At 43.6% G+C, this 18852-nt stretch overlaps 2 protein-coding genes across 9 annotated transcripts in view; one reads left to right on the top strand and one right to left on the bottom strand.

Moving 5' to 3' along the window:
* WASF2 (WASP family member 2) overlaps nucleotides 1-18852 on the bottom strand; it is a 937387-nt gene that overhangs the window by 796650 nt on the left and 121885 nt on the right. The gene's annotated exons all lie outside the window — the stretch shown is intronic.
* Nucleotides 1-18852, top strand: part of PHACTR4 (phosphatase and actin regulator 4) — a 110645-nt gene that overhangs the window by 88341 nt on the left and 3452 nt on the right. For all 6 annotated transcript variants that reach the window (XM_082684807.1, XM_082684804.1, XM_082684808.1 and 3 more), the window contains 7 exons: nucleotides 204-792; nucleotides 2169-2356; nucleotides 3574-3727; nucleotides 10461-10516; nucleotides 11531-11592; nucleotides 14158-14295; nucleotides 14887-14963. In XM_082684807.1, coding sequence (XP_082540933.1) covers nucleotides 204-792; nucleotides 2169-2356; nucleotides 3574-3727; nucleotides 10461-10516; nucleotides 11531-11592; nucleotides 14158-14295; nucleotides 14887-14963 — 1264 coding nt within the window. The remainder of the gene's footprint in view (nucleotides 1-203; nucleotides 793-2168; nucleotides 2357-3573; nucleotides 3728-10460; nucleotides 10517-11530; nucleotides 11593-14157; nucleotides 14296-14886; nucleotides 14964-18852) is intronic.

Raw genomic sequence — 18852 nt, forward strand, 5'->3', positions numbered from 1 at the left:
CTGTATATATATTAGGCCTTCTAGATATTTAAATATAAATTTTGTTTTACTTAGTGGGAGATACCTAGGTTGTGACAAAGCCACGAAGTGGTATAATTCACCTGAAAGCTGAGAGTAAGCTCAGTTCTAATCTAGGCTCTGGGTTGGCCCTTCAAAGCACTGTGAAGCCATCTTAAACTAAGGTGTTGTTCTCTCTTTTCCAGCTGAACTGTCCCAAGCAATAAACAGCGGTACACTGTTATCAAAACCATCCCCACCATTACCACCTAAGAGAGGCATTCCATCAACCTTGGTACCCACCTTGGAGTCTGCCGCCTCAAGAGCACTGAGTGATCAGAGAGAAAGGAACACATGCTCTGTGGGCTCTGAACCACTGTTGATGATCCCACCTCCCTCTCCATCGCCCCCACTGCCAACTCATATACCTCCCGAACCCCCACGATCCCCTCCATTCCTTGCTAAGACTTTCCAAGTTGTGCCAGAAAATGAGTTTCCATCTTCCTTAAACCTGCCTCAGGAGGTATCCCAGCAGGAAGATCTGAAAAAGGAGGCACCCAAGAGGATGTTGGACCACAGCTTTGGGGAGCCCCATGTACCCTATAGGCTGCCTCCACTCCCACTGCATATCCGAATCCAGCAGGCCCTGACCAGCCCGCTTCCCATGACTCCTCCCTTGGAGGGCTCTCATAGAGCTCACTCCTTGCTCTTTGAGTACGGTGACAACTTTTCTGAGGACAGCAGTACCCTGGGTCGGACCAGGTCACTTCCCATCACTATTGAGATGCTGAAAGTGTGAGTGCCTCTAAAGTTTGTCTTTTGTTTCCTCTTTTTTATTCTAGGTAGCCTTTCTTGGAAAATTTTTTTATAAAAAGAAATTGTGATTAAAGTTAGAATGCTTAGCAAATAAAGACATGTTCTAGAATTTGGACTTTATTTGCCCTGCTGATTTCTGTAACACTGTTTCCATAGCGGCCATAAACTTTTGTACTTGAAAATTAAACCACTCTATTTTTTGAATATGATACAAGGGAGGCCATGTAACATGGTGCTTAACAGCATTAACCTTGGGGAAAGCTCTGGGTTTAAATCCCAGCTCTTTCTTCCTAGCTTGCAGTAGTGTTTGTTACTTAACCTTTCTGCACTTGAGTTGTCAGATCCATAAACAAGGAATAATAACCTATCTCATAGGCTTGTGAAGAGGAAATCAGACAAATCTGAAGGCTTGGTGCCCAGTGCCTAAATGCAGTAGAGAGGAACAGAGAGCAGTCTGGAGGAAGAGAAGGGAGCCCTGAAAGATAGTTCAATGTCCAGCCTCACAAAGTAGAACTGACCAGCTTGTTCTCTCCCTCATCTGTCCCAAACACCTTGTCTTTTCAAAATTCTAACAAATTAGACTGAAGGTTAACACTTTCTGGCGAGTTGGAGATTTGCCAGGGATTTGCAAATTGGAGAATTGTCATAGACTTGTTGCCACATACTGCTTAGTTCCTTTGCCATAATCTTTGTACTTGCCAGCATGATTTTTTTACATCCTGGAAGGAGAAAGTTTAGGAGCGCACATGGACTAAGTCACAGCTTTATGCCTCCAGAGTAGAAAGGGGGCAAAGTTAGTTTTCATCTTTATATCTCTTTGCTTCCTTGGATTCAATTATCATTTTGTCCTACTCCATTGTTAAACTAAGGGAAATAAGTGGGTTAAATATCTTTATTACGTATCCTCCATGAGCCAGGCACAGTGTTAGATGCTGTGTGGTCTTTTCATTTAATCAGCCCAAAACAAACTTGCTTCTCACATGTAGATCATTAGGGGCCTGTGTGCCAAACGCTAGTATGTTGTAGAATTTATCTGTTTTATTCTCACAACAAGCCTAGCAGGTAGGTATCATTCACATTTACAGAAAAGTTAAATAACTTATAAGCTAGTAAGCTAGTGAGTAAATCATAGAGCTAGGATTTGAGCCTAGAGCCTTTTAGATTAATAACTGCTAAAAAAAAAGTTTCTTAGCAAGATTCTTGAAGTTAAGGGAAGAAATAAATTATTTCCCTCGTGGAATTTTCCATAGTTATTCAGTACCATGCCTTGCAAATCAGTTACCCGTTATATTTCTTTTTTTTTTTTTTACCCGTTATGTTTCTGAAAGGAAAATATAATTATGTTAATTTGTTAGTCCAGACGATGAAGAAGAAGAGGAACAAAACCACCCATCTGTATGCGTTGAAGATGTGGCATCTACCTCACTTGTTCCTAAACTACCACGGTGTCTGCAGGAGGAGGAGGAAGCGAAGGAGAGTGACTCGGATTCAGAAGGTCCCATTCAGTACAGAGACGAAGAGGATGAAGATGAGAGCCATCACAGTAAGAAAGGGAAAAGCAAAGGAGAAAATTACTTTATCGGTAGAGCTACTTGCTGGTGTCAGATGACTGGGAATAGTCACCCTCTCCTACCGAGTCACCTGGCTAAGTGATACCGGAAGCCATGGTGATAGAGCCTTGTCCCTGTTTTTCCCACTGTCCGAGAGAGCTATATAGGCGGAGTCATGCAGGCTTTGGTTTGTTTTGAAGATTGATTTATTTTAGAGGATGCAGGGAAAGGGAGAGAGAGTGCAGAGCCTGATGCAGGGCTCAGTCCTGCAACCCTGAGATCATGACCTGAGCTGAAATCAAGAGTGAGAAGCTCAACCAGCTGAGCCATCCAGGCACCCAGAGTCATGCAGGTTTTTATCTGTTTGTGATTAAAGAATTATTTACCTTGATGGTATTAAAGAATTTGGAATAGAAGGAAGTTGGTATTTGGGCTGTGTTAAAAAGACGTAATGTTGTTGTCCTTTACTCTTGTGAACTTAACTGTGTCTATGGGGAAAAGAAGAAAAACCATACACAGATCTGCAAGTAATGGAATCCTGATTCCTACAAGCAGGAAGGCAGCTTTAAGAAGAGGAATCTTGGGGCACCTGGGTGGCTCAGTGGGTGAAGCCTCTGCTTTCAGCTCAGGTCATGACCTCAGGGTCCTGGGATGTCCTGGGATGGAGCCCCGCATTGGGCTCTCTGCTCAGCAGGGAGCCTGCTTTCCCACCTCTCTCTGTCTGACTCTCTTTGCCTACTTGTGATCTCTGTCAAATAAATAAACAAAATCTTTTTTAAAAAAAGGGGGGGTGTGAATCTTGGGGCTCCTGGCTGGTTCAGTCGATAAAGCATGTGACTCTTGATATCAGGGTCATGAGTTCAAGCCCCACATTGGGCATAAAGCCTATTAAATATATATATATATATATGAATCTTACGAAATGTGTTAGTGTGTAATGCCTTTATGTTGTCATTCAGAGGGCTCTCCCATGTTTAGATTCTCTCTCCTCTAGGAACTCTTACTTAGAAGAAATGTAGAGGAGTTAGAAAGGAGAAAGTATCTTTGGCCCAGCTGAGTCCATCTGACTAATCAGATTTTCAGACGTCTTCAGCTTTCCCCCCACCTCTGTATTAGCTGGGAGGTGCCATACTCTTTGTTCAGACTCTTGCCTAGTTCTGGGTGACTTTGAACCTTAGCGTGCACTTTTTCTTCTTTCCCTTACACAAAGGTGCTCTGGCCAACAAAGTGAAAAGGAAGGACACACTGGCAATGAAGTTGAACCACAGACCCAGTGAACCAGAGTTGAACATGAATTCCTGGCCTCGGAAAAGCAAAGAGGAGTGGAATGAAATAAGGCACCAGATTGGGAACACGCTGATCCGGTAAGCCTTGGCTTCGAGGAGACTGATTTGATGTGATTTTTGCCAGAAGGTGTGTCAGAGACTTACTTTGTGGTAGAACATTCACTTTTATCTTTTTCCTTTCCTAATTTTAGAAACCACATAATTTTTAAAAATACACATTGTACGGGGCGCCTGGGTGGCTCAGTGGGTTAAGCCTCTGCCTTCCGCTCAGGTCATGATCTCAGGGTCCTGGGATCAAGCCCCGCATCGGGCTCTCCGCTCAGCAGTGAGCCTGCTTCCCCTTCTCTCTGCCTGCCTCTCTGCCTACTTGTGATCTCTCTCTCTCTCTCTTTCTGTCAAATAAATAAATAAATAAAATCTTTAAAAAAAAAAATACACGGGGCGCCTGGGTGGCTCAGTGGTTTAAGCCGCTGCCTTCGGCTCAGGTCATGATCCCAGGGTACTGGGATCGAGTCCCGCATCGGGCTCTCTGCTCAGTGGGGAGCCTGCTTCCCTCTGTCTCTCTCTGTCTGCCTCTCCATCTACTTGTGATTTCTCTCTGTCAAATAAATAAATAAATAAATAACCTTTAAAAAAAAAAAATACACATTGTACACAGTTGGGTATCCAATTTGGAATTTGGAAATTAAGGAACCAAATGGCTCTTGGAGCTTTAAACCATGAGAAAGACATATTTCACAGCTTTACACACAAGTTAGACACAAATACAGCTTTATTTTATTTTATTTTTTTAAGATTTTACTCATTTATTTATTTGAGAGAGAGCATGAGTGGGAAGGAGGGGCAGATGGAGAGGGATAACTGGACTCCTCACTGAGCACAGAGCCTGACTGAGGGCTCGATCCCAGGACCCCAAGATCATGACCTGAGCTGAAGGCAGATGCTTAACTGACTGAGTCACCCAGGGGCCCATAAATATGGCTTTTAAAAAGTTTCTAAAGAGGCTAGCTTGGTCAGTGGAGCATGTGACTCTTGATCTGGGAGTCATAAGTTCAGGCCCCATGTTAGGCATAGCGTCTACTTTTCAAAAAAAAAAAATTTTTTTTTTTTTTAAGTTTCTAGAGAATTCAGGTGCTTCCCAGGACAGCAAGACTCCTCTGTCATTTATCCAGTTGCTCAACCGCGAGCTGCCAACCCAATTAAAGATCACACCCATATTTTTGTTGTATCCATTTCACATGTTCTCTGTAACTGCCTGCTTTCAAAGTGATAGTGTATTTTTCAAGTCAGCTGGAACCAAAATCATAAAGAAGCTGAATGCCGGCCAGCTTCCTACACATGTCATATACATGGAGTCCGTGTGTATTACAGGTGTTTGAACAACTCACATGTTTCTTTTGGTAGAGTGAGGAAAAGGAAACGGAACTCTTGGCATATTCTTGACAAAATAACTAACTTAGGATGTCCATTAATTGAGATATTTTCTCCTTTTGTGCCTTAGACACCTGGTTTTACTGTTGGCCAGGATAGCAGTCTTTTTTTTTTTTTTTCTTTTAAGATTTTATTTATTTATTTGACAGAGATTACAAGTAGGCAGAGAGGCAGGCAGAGAGAGAGAGGAGGAAGCAGGCTCCCCGCCGAGCAGAGAGCCCGATGCGGGGCTCGATCCCAGCACCCCAGGATCATTACCCGAGCCGAAGGCAGAGGCCTAGCCCACTGAGCCACCCAGGCGCCCCCAGGATAGCAGTCTTAATGAAGAACTGTAGCCCTCTGAGTGTCAGCCAGAGAGCAGCAAGAATAGGAATTAGTTAAGAATCTGGGGGAGCCTGGGTGACTCAGTCAGTTAAGCATCTGCCTTCAGCTCAGGTCATGATCCCAGGGTCCTGGGCTCGAGCCCTGTGTCAGACTTCCTGCTCCATGAAGAGCCTGCTTCACCCTCTCCCTGCCACTCTGCCTGCTTGTGCGCTCTTTCTCTCTCTCTATCTCTCTCTGTGTCAAGTAAATAAATAAATAAAATCTTTAAAAAAAAAAAAAAAGAATGAGAATCTTTGATAATAGATTTTTCTTTTACTACAGAGCTATTTGCTCATCTTTGAGTGTTGTTTCATGAGCCCTAGTCTTAGAAGGGTTTGTTAGACAGTAGCAATGAACAACCTGAAACTGGAACCTAAAAATACAACAGATTAACATTTATAATAGCCATTAACAACAGCATTAAAAATCTTTAAACATTTACAGATAAATCTAACAAAAGATTATGTAAGACCTGTACACTGCGAAGTATAAAATACTGCTGAAGAAAGTAAAGAAGAGCTAAATAAAGGAAGAGAATTACCATACTCATGGGTCAGAAGTCTCAAGTGTTATTAAGATACCAGTTAATACATGTGGGGCACCTGGGTGGCTCAGTGGGTTAAAGCCTCTGCCTTCGGCTTGGGTCGTGATCCCAGGGTCCTGGGATCGAGTCCCGAGTCGGGCTCTCTGCTCAGCAAGGAGCCTGCTTCCTCCTCTCTCTCTCTGCCTGCCTCTCTGCCTACTTGGGATCTCTGTCTGTCAAATTAGTAAGTTTTTAAAAAATAAATTTAAAAAATATACATACCAATGCATGCGATTCCAAACTACTCCCCCAAAGGCATTCTTTAAAAGTTATTTTTATTAACATATAATGTATTATTTGCCCCAGGGGTACAGGTCTGTGAATCATCAGGCTTACACAATTCACAGCACTCACCATAGACCATACCCTCCCCAATGTCCATAACCCAACCACCCTATCCCTACCCACATACCCCCCAGCAACCCTCAGTTTGTTTTGTGAGATTAAGAGTCTCTTACGGGGGCACCTGGGTAGCTCAGTGGGTTAAGCCTCTGCCTTCAGCCCAGGTCATGATCCCAGGGTCCTGGGATCGAGCCCCGAGTCAGGCTCTCTGCTCAGCAGGGAGCCTGCTTCCCTTCCTCTCTCTCTGCCTGCCTCTCTGCCTACTTGTGATCTGTCAAATAAATAAATAAAATCTTAAAAAAAAAAAAAAAGAGTCTCTTACGGTTTGTCTCCCTCTCAATCCCATCTTGTTTCATTTTTTTCTTCTATAACCCCCAAAACCCCCTACCCGGCCTCTCAAATTCCTCATATCAGAGAGATCATATGATAATTGTCTTTCTCTGATTGACTTATTTTGCTCAGTGTAATACCCTCTAGTTCTATCCACATCTTTGCAAATGGCAAGATTTCATTTCTTTTTGATGGCTGCATAGTATTCCATTGTATATATACACCACATCTTCTTTATCCATACATCTTTTGATGGACATCTAGGTTCTTTCCATAGTTTGGCTACTGTGGACATTGCTGCTGTAAACATTTGGGTGCACGTGCCCCTCCAGAAAGCTTTTTTTAAATTGGCAAACTGATTTTAAAATTCTTACAGAAGTACAAAGTACACTATAATAACCAAAGCAGCTAAGGAAAAGAACAGGGTTTGGAGGACTAACACAGTCTGATTGAAGACATATTAGAAAGCTAAAGTAACCTAATCGGTATGGTGTTGACATAAAGATAAACAGAACAGAAAAGAGAGTCCAGAAATATACTCACCCATATATGTACAGCTCATTTTTGATAAAGGTACAAAGATAATTTCATGGTCCTTTTAACAACTGGCGCTAGCACAAAAATTACTTCAGTTCATGCCTCGCATCACATGCAAAAAATTAACTCAGAATAAATCCTAGGTTTAAAGATGAGAGTTAGGGGCACCTGGGTGGCTCACTGGGTTAAGGCCTCTGCCTTCAGCTCAGGTCATGATCTCAGGGTCCTGGGATCGAGCCCCACATCGGGCTCTCTGCTCGCTGGGGAGCCTGTTTCCTCCTCTTCTCTCTCTCTCTCTCTCTCTCTCTCTCCGCCTATTTGTGATCTCTGACTGTCAAATAAATAAATATAGAATATGAGAGTTAAAACTACAAACCTTCTAGAAGAATATGAGTTGGACAAGATTTCTCAGATACAGGGGCGCCTGGGTGGCTCAGTGGTTTGGGCTGCTGCCTTTGGCTCGGGTCATGATCTCAGGGTCCTGGGATCGAGCCCCGCATCGGGCTCCCTGCTCCACAGGAAGCCTGCTTCCCTCTCTCTCTCTCTCTGCCTGCCTCTCTGCCTACTTGTGATCTCCGTCTTTCAAATAAATAAATAAAATCTTTAAAAAAAAAAAAAAAGATTTCTCAGATACAATCGCAAAAGCATGATTCTTAAGAGGAAAACATTGGGCACCTGGGTAGCTCGGTGGGTTTAGCCTCTGCCATCAGCTCAAGTCATGATCCCAGGGTCCTGGGTTCGAGCCCCGCCTCAGGCTCCTGGCTCAGCAGGGAGTCAGCTTCTCCCTCTCCCTCTGTCTCTTCCCTTGCTCATGCTCTCTATCTCTATCTCTATCTCTCTCTGTCTCAGATAAATGAATAAAATCCTTAAAAAATTATTTTTAAAAAAAATCAACCATAGGATCCAGCAAACACAAATATCCATCAAAGGGCAAATGGAGGGGCGCCTGGGTGGCTCAGTGGGTTAAAGCCTCTGCCTTCGGCTCAGGTCATGATCTCAGGGTCCAGGATCGAACCCCACACGGGACTCTCTGCTCGGCGGGGAGCCTGCTTCCCCTTCTCTCTCTCTACCTGCCTCTCTGCCTTCTTGTGATCTCTGTCAAATAAATAAATAAAATCTTTAAAGAAAAAAAAGAGGGGGGAGCAAATGGACAGGGGGCACCTGGGTGACTCAGTTGGTGGAGAATTCGACTCTTGATCTCAGGGTCATGAGTTCAAGCCCATGTTGGTCATAGAGGCTATTTTAAATATAAAAGGAAGATGGAAATTTGGACACAGATTCAAACACACATGCAAGGACAGTGCTAGGTGACTATAGAAGCAGAGGTTGGAGTGATGCGTCTGTGCACCAGAGAATGCCAAAGACTGCTGGCAGCCCCACCAGAAGCTAGTGGAGGGGCATAGTACAGATCCCCTTCAGAGGCTCAGGAGGAACCAACCTTGCCCACACCTTGATTTTGGACTTCTGGCCTCCAGAACTGTGAGAGAATAAATTTTTGTGGTTTTAAGCCACCTAATTTGTGGTAATTTGTTACAGCAGCCCTAGGACACCAGTACAAGGTTGGTGGGTATGTTCATTGTAATTTTGGTGATGGTTTCACAAGTATATACACATATAAAAACAGCAAATCATGCGGTTTATTGTATGTCACTTAGACATTACTGGAGTGTGGGGGTTTTTTGTTATTGTTTCTGGGTTTGTTTGTTGGGGTTTTTTTTTTGTTTGTTTTGTTTTGTTTTTTTGGATGAACATTTAAAAAGGAAGGTCTTACTCAGAGTGACCAAGAAAAACTTTGAAATACATAAAGAAAAGGGGTGTCTGGGTGGCTCAGTCAGTCAAGCCGCTGCCTTCGGCTCAGGTCATGATCCCAAAGTCCTGGGATCGAGTCCTGAATCAGGCTCCTTGCTCTGCTGGGAGCCTGCTTTTCTCTCTGCCTCTGCTTCCCCTCTGCCTGCTTGTGTGCGCTCTGTCTCTTTCTCTCTCTCTCTCCCACAAATAAATAAATAAATAAAATCTTTTTTTTTTTAAATACATAAAGAATGTTGTAAATTATATAGAAATTGGGGCTGGGAGTTCTCTAGGCAGCCAGCTAAAGGGTTGCTAGCATGCAGTTCAAACACTGAGAAGCAGAAATCAAACGTAACAAGTGAATAACTGATCCCAGAGACAACGTTATTGTTGGTGATTAGCCTCTCAAAACTGTGGATGAGAGGAGAAACTTCATCAGTATTTTACAGAGAGAACCAGAATTAAAATCATAGAATCAGGGGCGCCTGGGTGGCTCAGTGGGCTAAGCTGCTGCCTTCGGCTCAGGTCATGATCTCAGGGTCCTGGGATCGAGTCCCATATCGGGCTCTCTGCTCAGCAGGGAGCCTGCTTCCCTCTCTCTCTGCCTGCCTCTCCATCTACTTGTGATTTCTCTCTGTCAAATAAATAAATAAAATCTTTAAAAAAAAAATTATAGAATCATAGAATATCATTTCTATGATTAAATTCCAGTGGTTGCTAACTCACTGGTTTAAAAATCAAAAGGAAGACACGAGAGTCGGATGGGAAGGACTGAAAAAATACATACATGAAAATCTCAGTCCTCGTGCCTGGTTTTCTGAATCAGAATTTCTATAGTATGCCTTGAAACTCTGTGCTCTTTCGGCAAATCTGTTTGGGAGGCAGCCGTCCAGTCCAAACCTTCATTTTACAGATGACTACACTGGGGATCTAACTGAGACTTTTTGTGTTCAGGGCTCATTAATATCAGAGCTAGAACTGGAATTTTGGCCTCATGTTTGCATGCACAATTCTGTTTTATGTTGTGGTATTTGTACTAACACTTCCAACATGAGAATTGTTTCATAAACAATCAGAGAAACTAATGAAATACCAGCACAGTTTAAAAACCTCTTGCTTTTGGGCGCCTGGGTGGCTCAGTGGGTTAAGCCGCTGCCTTCGGCTCAGGTCATGATCTCAGGGTCCTGGGATCGAGTCCCGCATCGGGCTCTCTGCTCAGCAGGGAGCCTGCTTCCTCCTCTCTCTCTCCCTCTGCCTGCCTCTCTGCCTACTTGTGATCTCTCTCTGTCAAATAAATAAATAAAATCTTTAAAAAAAAAAAAAAAAACTCTTGCTTTCTTGCTATTGTAGAGGCTAATATAAACTGAGACCAAACAAATCTTCATAAGCAGGCTTGGGACATTTAATGGACAGTATCCTTATTTATCTCCTTTTTAGACGGCTGAGTCAAAGACCGACACCGGAAGAACTGGAACAGCGAAACATACTACAACGTGAGTCTAGCTCTGGGAAGAAAATTGGGTAGAATTTATCAGACTTTCTATTTCTGACTTTAATATACATGCTAGAGAAGAGAAGCATTTTCTACAAGGGTCAAGGAGAAGGTGTTCCAGCCCAGCAAGGACCACTCGTATCTTTTCCCCTGAAGGAACAGAATTCCCCCAAGCTTCTTTTATAAGATACCATGTTATTGCTTAGTGTACTGGGAAGTGCCAGAAAATTCTGTTCTGATGTATCCTGAGACTGCCTTGGCCATATAGGAGGATTTCACAGCACATGGTATATGCTGCCCAACTTTTCTCTGCCTTCGGGGAAGGTAGTGGCTTTGCATTTGGAGGGGACCTTCCTTTTCCTCGTGCACTTTGAGGCCTGGGGCCCAAAGCAAGGCCCAGTTGCTTTTTTCATCTCTGAAGATTTCATACATCTGAAGTCACAAAACAAGACCCTGTATTTCATTTTCTTTCTGTGTTCATAACTAACTTCCTAAAATAGCATTCTGATCTAATACACATTTGATTCCGTTTTCCAGACTCTCAGGTGAAATTTGCCCTTAAAGCCTCCACGCTGAGAGGATTAGGCTTCATAGCATCACTTGGAGGCATGCTCGGTCTGACCAGCACATCCCCTGTTCTCTCATCACTGTGTGGATACATACAGTTTAGGCACTAAGTGAATTTTAAACTTGGGAACCTTTATAGACCTGTCACACGAAATCTAGGCACATACCAAGCCATTCCCTGTATGATCATTGAAGAACGTAAAGACCATTCTTAGCTCACAGGTGCTAAAAACACAGGCAACTGGCTGGCTTTGGTACCATAGTGCTGCTAACATTTGCTTTTAAGTATTTGACTCTACAGTTGAGAAAATTGTCTTGATTAGCCATCCCCAAAGTTAGTATCTGACTTGGAGTCTATAAGAAATAACTGCCCTGTAATTACTGAAAACTTTGATAGGCAAATTGCTGTTTTGAAGTAATATTCTTTGTTTTGGGCTGTTGACTGTAGCTAAAAATGAAGCTGATCGGCAGGCCGAAAAACGAGAAATTAAACGTCGGCTCACTAGAAAGGTATGTAGCCCAAGTGTTCGGTTTCAGGCTGTCTACTGATCACATACCTTGTATTTGGATGACCTGTTTGGTTAGAAAGAAATGAATTGGGAGCACCTGGGTGGCTCAGTCGGTTAAGCGTTTGCCTTCGGCTCAGATCATGATCCCAGGGTTCTGGGATCAAGCCCCACGTCAGGCTCCCTGCTCAGTGGGGAGCCTGCTTCTCCTTCTCCCACTTCCCCTCCCCTTCATTGGTTCCCCCTCTCTCTCAAATGAATAAGTAAAACCTAAAAAAAATAATAAAAATAAATGAATTTGACTTGAATTGCCATAGATTACTGTGAAAATAGAATCCATGATGCAGATACCAAAAATAACACTGCATTCTTAAGAGCTTGTTTTTTTGGTTTTTTGGGTTTTTTTTTTTTTTTTTTCATTTTTTTTTTAATTTTTTTTTTTTTTAAAGATTTTATTTATTTATTTGACAGACAGAGATTACAAGTAGACAGAGATGCAGTCAGAGAGAGGAGGAAGCAGGCTCCCCGCTGGGCAGAGAGCCCGATGTGGGGCTCGATCCCAGGACCCTGGGATCACGACCCGAGCCGAAGGCAGAGGCTTTAACCCACTGAGCCACCCAGGCGCCCCTTTTTTTTCATTTTTACTATTTAAAGAACACCTAGCACAAGAAGGGGCCCCATTAATGTTTGCAAAAATTCTGACCTTTTATTTGGTAAACCTGGGATTTTATGTGGACTCTAAAACCTGTTGAAGTTTAGAGACGGTACCAGGGGGAGTGTGTAGCATTCAGTTTTGCCTGGAAAACTGGTGGTTTTCTACTCAGAAGGAATTGAACTGACCCTTAGTGATACCTGAAAAGTATGAAAACACCAACTGGGATTTTGTTCTTGGTCCCAGATCAAACAGGGTAGAAACTTTCCTGTACCAGACCTATGTTAGCTTTTAAGCTTAGGGATTAATCCCTTTTTCCTTTCCTTCCCACCATCCTAGTTTATAATTGCCTCTGATCGATTCCAGTTTGGCCTGAATTCTCTAGATATTTCTTAAAACTTACAAGAATGCCCAGGAAAGGGGCACCTGGGCAGCTCAGTTGGTTAAGCAGCCGCCTTCGGCTCAGGTCCTGATTCCAGGATCCTGGGATGGAGCCCGCATCAGGTTTCCTGCTCAGCAGGGAGTCTTCTTCTCCCTCTGCCCTTTACCCTGCTTGTGCTCTCTCTTGCTCACTCTCTCCTCAAATAAATAAAATCTTTTAAAAAAGTAAATAAACAAAATTTTTTTTAATGCCCAGAAAAACAAAGGATCTAGACATTTTCTTCCTTTTTTTCTCCCACTTTTTCCCTTCCCCAGGAACAGAAGCATCGTTGTTCTGAGGGTAGCTAGATGGCACAGCTGGACTTGATGCCTTCAGGTGACCTGATTGTGCAACCTTAAATCATAATTCATTACTGAATCTGGGCATTATTCATATTAAAAGGAAATTTACCCTTTATGTTACCCACTAGATATTGCTTTCTCTCTTTTTTTAAGATTTTATTTATTTATTTGACAGACAGAGATCACAAGTAGGCAGAGAGGTAGGCAGTAAGAGAGAGAGGAGGAAGCAGGCTCCCCACTGAGCAGAGAGCCGGATGTGGGGTTTGATCCCAGGACCCTGGGATCATGACCTGAGCCGAAGGCAGAGGCTTTAACCCACTGAGCCACCCAGGCACCCCTACTGCTTTCATCTTAAATGTACTTACTTTCAGGGCACCTGGGTGGCTCAGTCAGTTAAGCATCTGCCTTCACCTTGGGACATGATCTCAGGGTCCTAAGGTTGAGCCCTAGGTTGGACTCCCTGCTCAGTGGGGAGGCAGCTTCCCCCACTCCCCCTTGTTTGTGCTCTCTTGCTCACTCTCTCTCTCCAATAAAATCTTTAAAGAAATAAAAATAAAAAATAAATGTCCTCACTTTCAAATGTATTATATATGAATTTATAGCCCTAATCCTTTCACTACCCAATACGTGGTCCACGGACCAGCAGCATTGGCATCACCTGGCAGCTTGCAAGAGATGCAGAATCTCAGGTCCCACCTCAGCCCTGCCAAATCAGAATCTGCATTTTAACCAGGTCCCCAAACAATCTGTATGCATATTAAAGTTTGAGAGGCACCGGTTATACTGGTTATACTGGTTTATAGCTGTGGTTCTCAGTTTAGCTGGGCATTCAGGAAGCTTAAAAACAAAACAAAGGTGGGGGGTGGGAGGTTGGGGTACTAGGTGGTGGGTATTATAAAGGGCACGAATTGCATGGAGCACTGGGTGTGGTGAAAAATAATGAATACTGTTATGCTGAAAATAAAAAATAAAAAAAAAATTTAATATTAAAAAAAAAAAAAAAAAAAAAACAAAACAAAACAAAATCTCCCAATACCCAGAATCTCTGGGAGTGGACCTAGGAATCTGGTGTCTAAAGGCCCCCAGGTAATTCTTTGTGCCACCAAGGCTGGAGCTCTGGATCAGAGGCGGTTGGAATGCCTGTTTGACGCCCGATTCCTGGCATAGTGAATTAAGAGGCTCCATTTCTTTCAGCTCAGTCAAAGGCCGACTGTGGCTGAACTACTTGCCAGGAAGATCCTGAGGTTTAATGAATACGTGGAGGTGACAGATGCTCAGGATTATGACCGGCGAGCCGACAAACCCTGGACCAAACTGACCCCTGCTGACAAGGTAGGTGGCTGTTCGTTTGTCTTTCTCACTCTCTGAAGAATGTAAGACACTAACTAGAAGGGAAAAACCCTTTACTTCTGCTATAATGTTAAATTTCTAATCAAGGTACAGACGTAGGAACCAAAACTTTATACTAATGACTCTACTGCCACCACATCCGAAAGAAAAGAAAGTCTTTGCTCTGTCACAGAATCCAGAGATCTGGAAGGAAATTAAGACACATTTTAACGTGATTAGGTTTGGTTGGAGGGAGTTTGTGTGGTTTATTTTAGTAATTATGGATTTCACTTTTATCACAGGAAAGACATTTTTATGTGCTGTGGAAACTATAAAGCTACAGTATCTCTTTTAAGCTCTGTGAGTGTTTTGATCTGAGTGGAGATGCTCAGTTTATTGGGAGCTGAATGGTGTCAGGGAGGGCGATGTGTATCAGGCTCGGCGTGCGGACCTGGCTTCTCTCCTCGCTCTGGCTTGCCCACTGCAGGCTGCCGTGGCTCACGAAGTTAAGCACGATAGAGAATAGATGGCAGATGTCACGGCTGTACTGGGGCAGACGAAAGATGCTGAAACATCTTTGTTTCTACTCCGCAGGCTGCCATACGAAAAGAATTAAATGAATTTAAAAGCTCAGAAATGGAGGTTCATGAAGAGAGCAAACATTTTACACGGTAAGACCCAGAAGATGCAAATACTGTGAGCTAAGTAGAGCTCCCCCACAACACCAACATAAGGGGGTTTCCAATGGGAAGGACTCTAGGGACATCATTAAAAGAAGGACACAGCATGCTGACTGCAAGACTGCATAAGAGAAAGGGACGAGGACCAAACCAAGAGGCTGTAGGAAATGCCTGACTGAGTGTAGTATTTTACGTGTATCATTTCATCCTTGCAATAGACCTGGAGGTTTTGTTAATATCCCCATTTTGTTGATGAAGAAACAGGCCAGGGCACCTCGCTGGCTCAGTTGGTGGAGCATGAGACTCTTGATGTGGGGGTTTGTGAGTTTAAGCCCCACACTGGGTATAGAGCTTACCTAAAACAAAAAAAAAGAAAGATATGAAACAGGCCCAGAAGGGTTCATTAAGTTCCAGAACCAGGACTGGAGAAAAGAATGACTGACTGGAAGCCCCTGGATGCTCTCCTCCTGCACCTCACTGTCCCAGGGTATGTGTGAGGAAATTGTTGTTGGGTTAGACGAGACCTCAGTCTCTTTGATTTCAGTTATTTCTGTCACTGCTGATCTTACCAAGTCAGTGTATAAATTTCGTTTTAGTTAGCTGTCTTCATGAAACAAACCAAGAAGTACTTTGATGCAGAACTACGGTTGTAATTAAGGACCCACCCAAAACCTAAAGCATTAGTTGGCTACAAACAGAATCTGTGAAAGTATGTAGGTGATTCTCAGAACATTTATAAAAAGCCAGAGGCACCTGGCAGGCTCAGTTGGAAGAACATGCACCTCTTGATCTTGGGATCGTGAGTTCAAGCCCCACATTGGGTGTAGAAATTACTAAAAATAAACTTTAAAAAAAAGAGAGAGGCTAAATGAGGAAAGATACAATGATACAATGATGATTACAGTTTGCTATAAAAAGCAAATAAGCTAAGTTGGAAGATAAAATGTTGTTAAACATTTTTCCATCACAATACAGGCAAATGTTGCTTTTATTTATTTATTTTTTTAAAGATTTATTTATTCATTTTGGAGAACATGCATGAGCAAGGGAAGGGGCAGAGGGGGAAGAGATAGAATCTCAAGCAGACTCTACACCAAGCACAGAACCGGATACGGGCCTCAATCCCATGACCCTCAGACCATGACCTGAGCTGAAACCAAGAGGTGGAAGCTCAACTGACTGAGCCACTCAGGTGACCTGGTTTTTTTTAACTACAGAATTTTTTTTTAAAGATTTTATTCATTTATTTGACAGAGAGAGATCACCAGCAGACAGACAGGCAGGCAGAGAGAGAGGGGGAAGCAGGCTCCCCCCTGAGCAGGACCCTGGGATCATGACCCGAGCTGAAGGCAGAGGCTTAACCCACTGAGCCACCTGGGTGCCCCATAACTACAGAATTTTTTTGTACTGAACTTTGATAGGAGTATACTTGATCTTAGCCAAAAGGCCGAGAAGCGATTGAACTTTGATAGGAGTATAGAAGGCAGATTTTTTGAACAGCAATAACACTACTCAGGGCATTGTAACATGAACTCAAATATCAAGCCATACTTGTCAGCAAGGAGACTGTACTCTAATCTGGAAGCTACTCAGTATGGTGCAATCAGGATGATAAAGGCCTCAGTTGTTCCGAATCTTGAATCTGCCAGGTTTCGTGTCCCAGCTCGATCATTTCCTAGCTGTGTCAGTATTAGCCGTTCTCATTGTTATTCTAATAGTAATAAAGTACTATAGTGAGCAGCATTCAAGGAAAGGGGTCATAGAGAAGGTATACTTAGACTGAGTCTTAAAGCATGTGAAGGAATTTATTTGGACAAGAAGGAAGGAAGGAAAGAACCAGCATTACCAAACAGCACTGTAAGCAGAAGGACCAGCATCAACAAGGCTGGAGGAGATGAGGAAGTGTGCCTTGTCTCCCGGTGACAGAACATGTAGCTGGAGCAGGGACCTATGGGAGCAGCGTGGGGAGGAGAAGATCCGAGCGATGGGTTATGGTCAGATGCTGAAGAGCTTTGCCTGTCAGGCTAGGATGCAGGTGGAGCCTAGGATTAGGCTAGGATTCTGCTGGAGCTCTGGCAGGTGCCGTGGAAGGCTGGAGAAGCTAGCCGCAAGGAAACCAGTTAGGAAGTCACTAAAATAGTCACAGTGAGCACACTGGTAGCTCAAACCAGGGACGTGATCGTGACAACGCGCGAGAGAGGTTTGAACAACATTTCAAGTCTGGGTAGCTCAGCTGGTTAAGTGTCTGGCTCGGCTCAGGTTGTGCTCTCAGGGTCCTGGGCTCTCAGCAGGCGGTCCGCTTCTCCCTCTTCCTCTGCTTCTCCCCCTGCTCGTATGTGCTCTCTCTCAGGTAAATACATAAAATCTTTTAAAGAAACGTATTTTGGGGGTGCCTGGGTGGCTCAGTGGGTTAAGCCTCTGCCTTCGGCTCAGGTCATGATCTCAGGGTCCTCGGATGGAGCCCCACATCAGGCTCTCTGCTCAACAGGGAGTCTGCTTCCCCCTCCCCCTCTGCCCGCCTCTCTGACTTCTTGTGATCTCTCTCTCTCTGTCAAATAAATGAATAAAATCTTTAAAAAAAGAAAAAAAGAAACATATTTTGGGGCGCCTAGGTGGCTCAGTGGGTTAAAGCCTCTGCCTTCGGGGCGCCTGGGTGGCTCAGTGGGTTAAGCCGCTGCCTTCGGCTCAGGTCATGATCTCAGGGTCCTGGGATCGAGTCCCGCATCGGGCTCTCTACTCAGCGGGGAGCCTGCTTCCTCCTCTCTCTCTCTCTGCCTGCCTCTCTGCCTACTTGTGATCTCTCTCTGTCAAATAAATAAATAAAATCTTTAAAAAAAAAAAAAAAAAAGCCTCTGCCTTCGGCTCAGGTCATGATCTCAGGGTCCTGGGATTGAGCCCTGCATCAGGCTCTCTGCTCAGAGGGGAGCCTGCTTCCCCTTCTCTCTTTCTTTCTTCCTACTTGTGATCTCTGTCTGTCAATTAAATAAATAAAATCTTTAAAAATAAAATAAAAACAAAACGTATTTCAAACATAGACTCAAGATCGGGCTATCTCTTGATTCCAAGGATGAATTAAAGGAAGTAGTCAAGATTTCAACTTGTGATTTTTGAGGTTTATGAAGTCAATGAGTTGAGGTGAACACTTTGGGACATTTATTTAGCAAATACTTACTGAGTACTTATTGCCTGGTAGATAACAGTTCTGGGTGCTTGGAAGATAGCCTGGAACAGGATAAAATTCCCATCCTCGATAAGCTTTTTTTTTTTTTCTTTATTTGACAGACAGAGATCACAAGTAGGTGAGAGGCGGGTAGAGAGGTAGGGGGGAAGCAGGCTCCCTGCCGAGCTGAGAGCCTGGTGCGGGGCTCAATCCCAGGACCCTGAGATTATGACCTGAGCCGAAGGCAGAGGCTTTAACCCACTGAGCCACAGCTTTTATTTTTTTTTTTTTAAGATTTTATTTATTTATTTATTTGACAGACAGAGATCGCAAGTAGGCAGAGAGGCAGGCAGAGAGAGAGGGGGGAAGCAGGCTCCCTGCTAAGTAGGGAGCCCGATATGGGGCTCGATCCCAGGACCCTAGGATCATGACCTGAGCCGAAGGCAGAGGCTTAACCCCCTGAGCCACCCAGGTGCCCCATAGCTTTTATTTTAAAAGGGGAAGACGCACAGTAAGCAAATTGGAAAACACACTGTATGTTGAGCCCCATGACCCTGTGACACATTGAGGCGGAGATTCATAGAGGAAGGTTGGGTGTTCGGGCTGCAAGTCCAGGGAGAAAGCAAAGCCTTAAGATATAAAATTATGAGAAAAGATAGTGTTTGTTTGTTTGTTTGTTTGTTTTTTAAAGATTTTATTTATTTATTTGAAAGACGGAGA

The sequence above is a fragment of the Mustela nivalis genome (assembly GCF_964662115.1).
Source record: "Mustela nivalis genome assembly, chromosome: 10".
NCBI lineage: Eukaryota > Metazoa > Chordata > Mammalia > Carnivora > Mustelidae > Mustela > Mustela nivalis.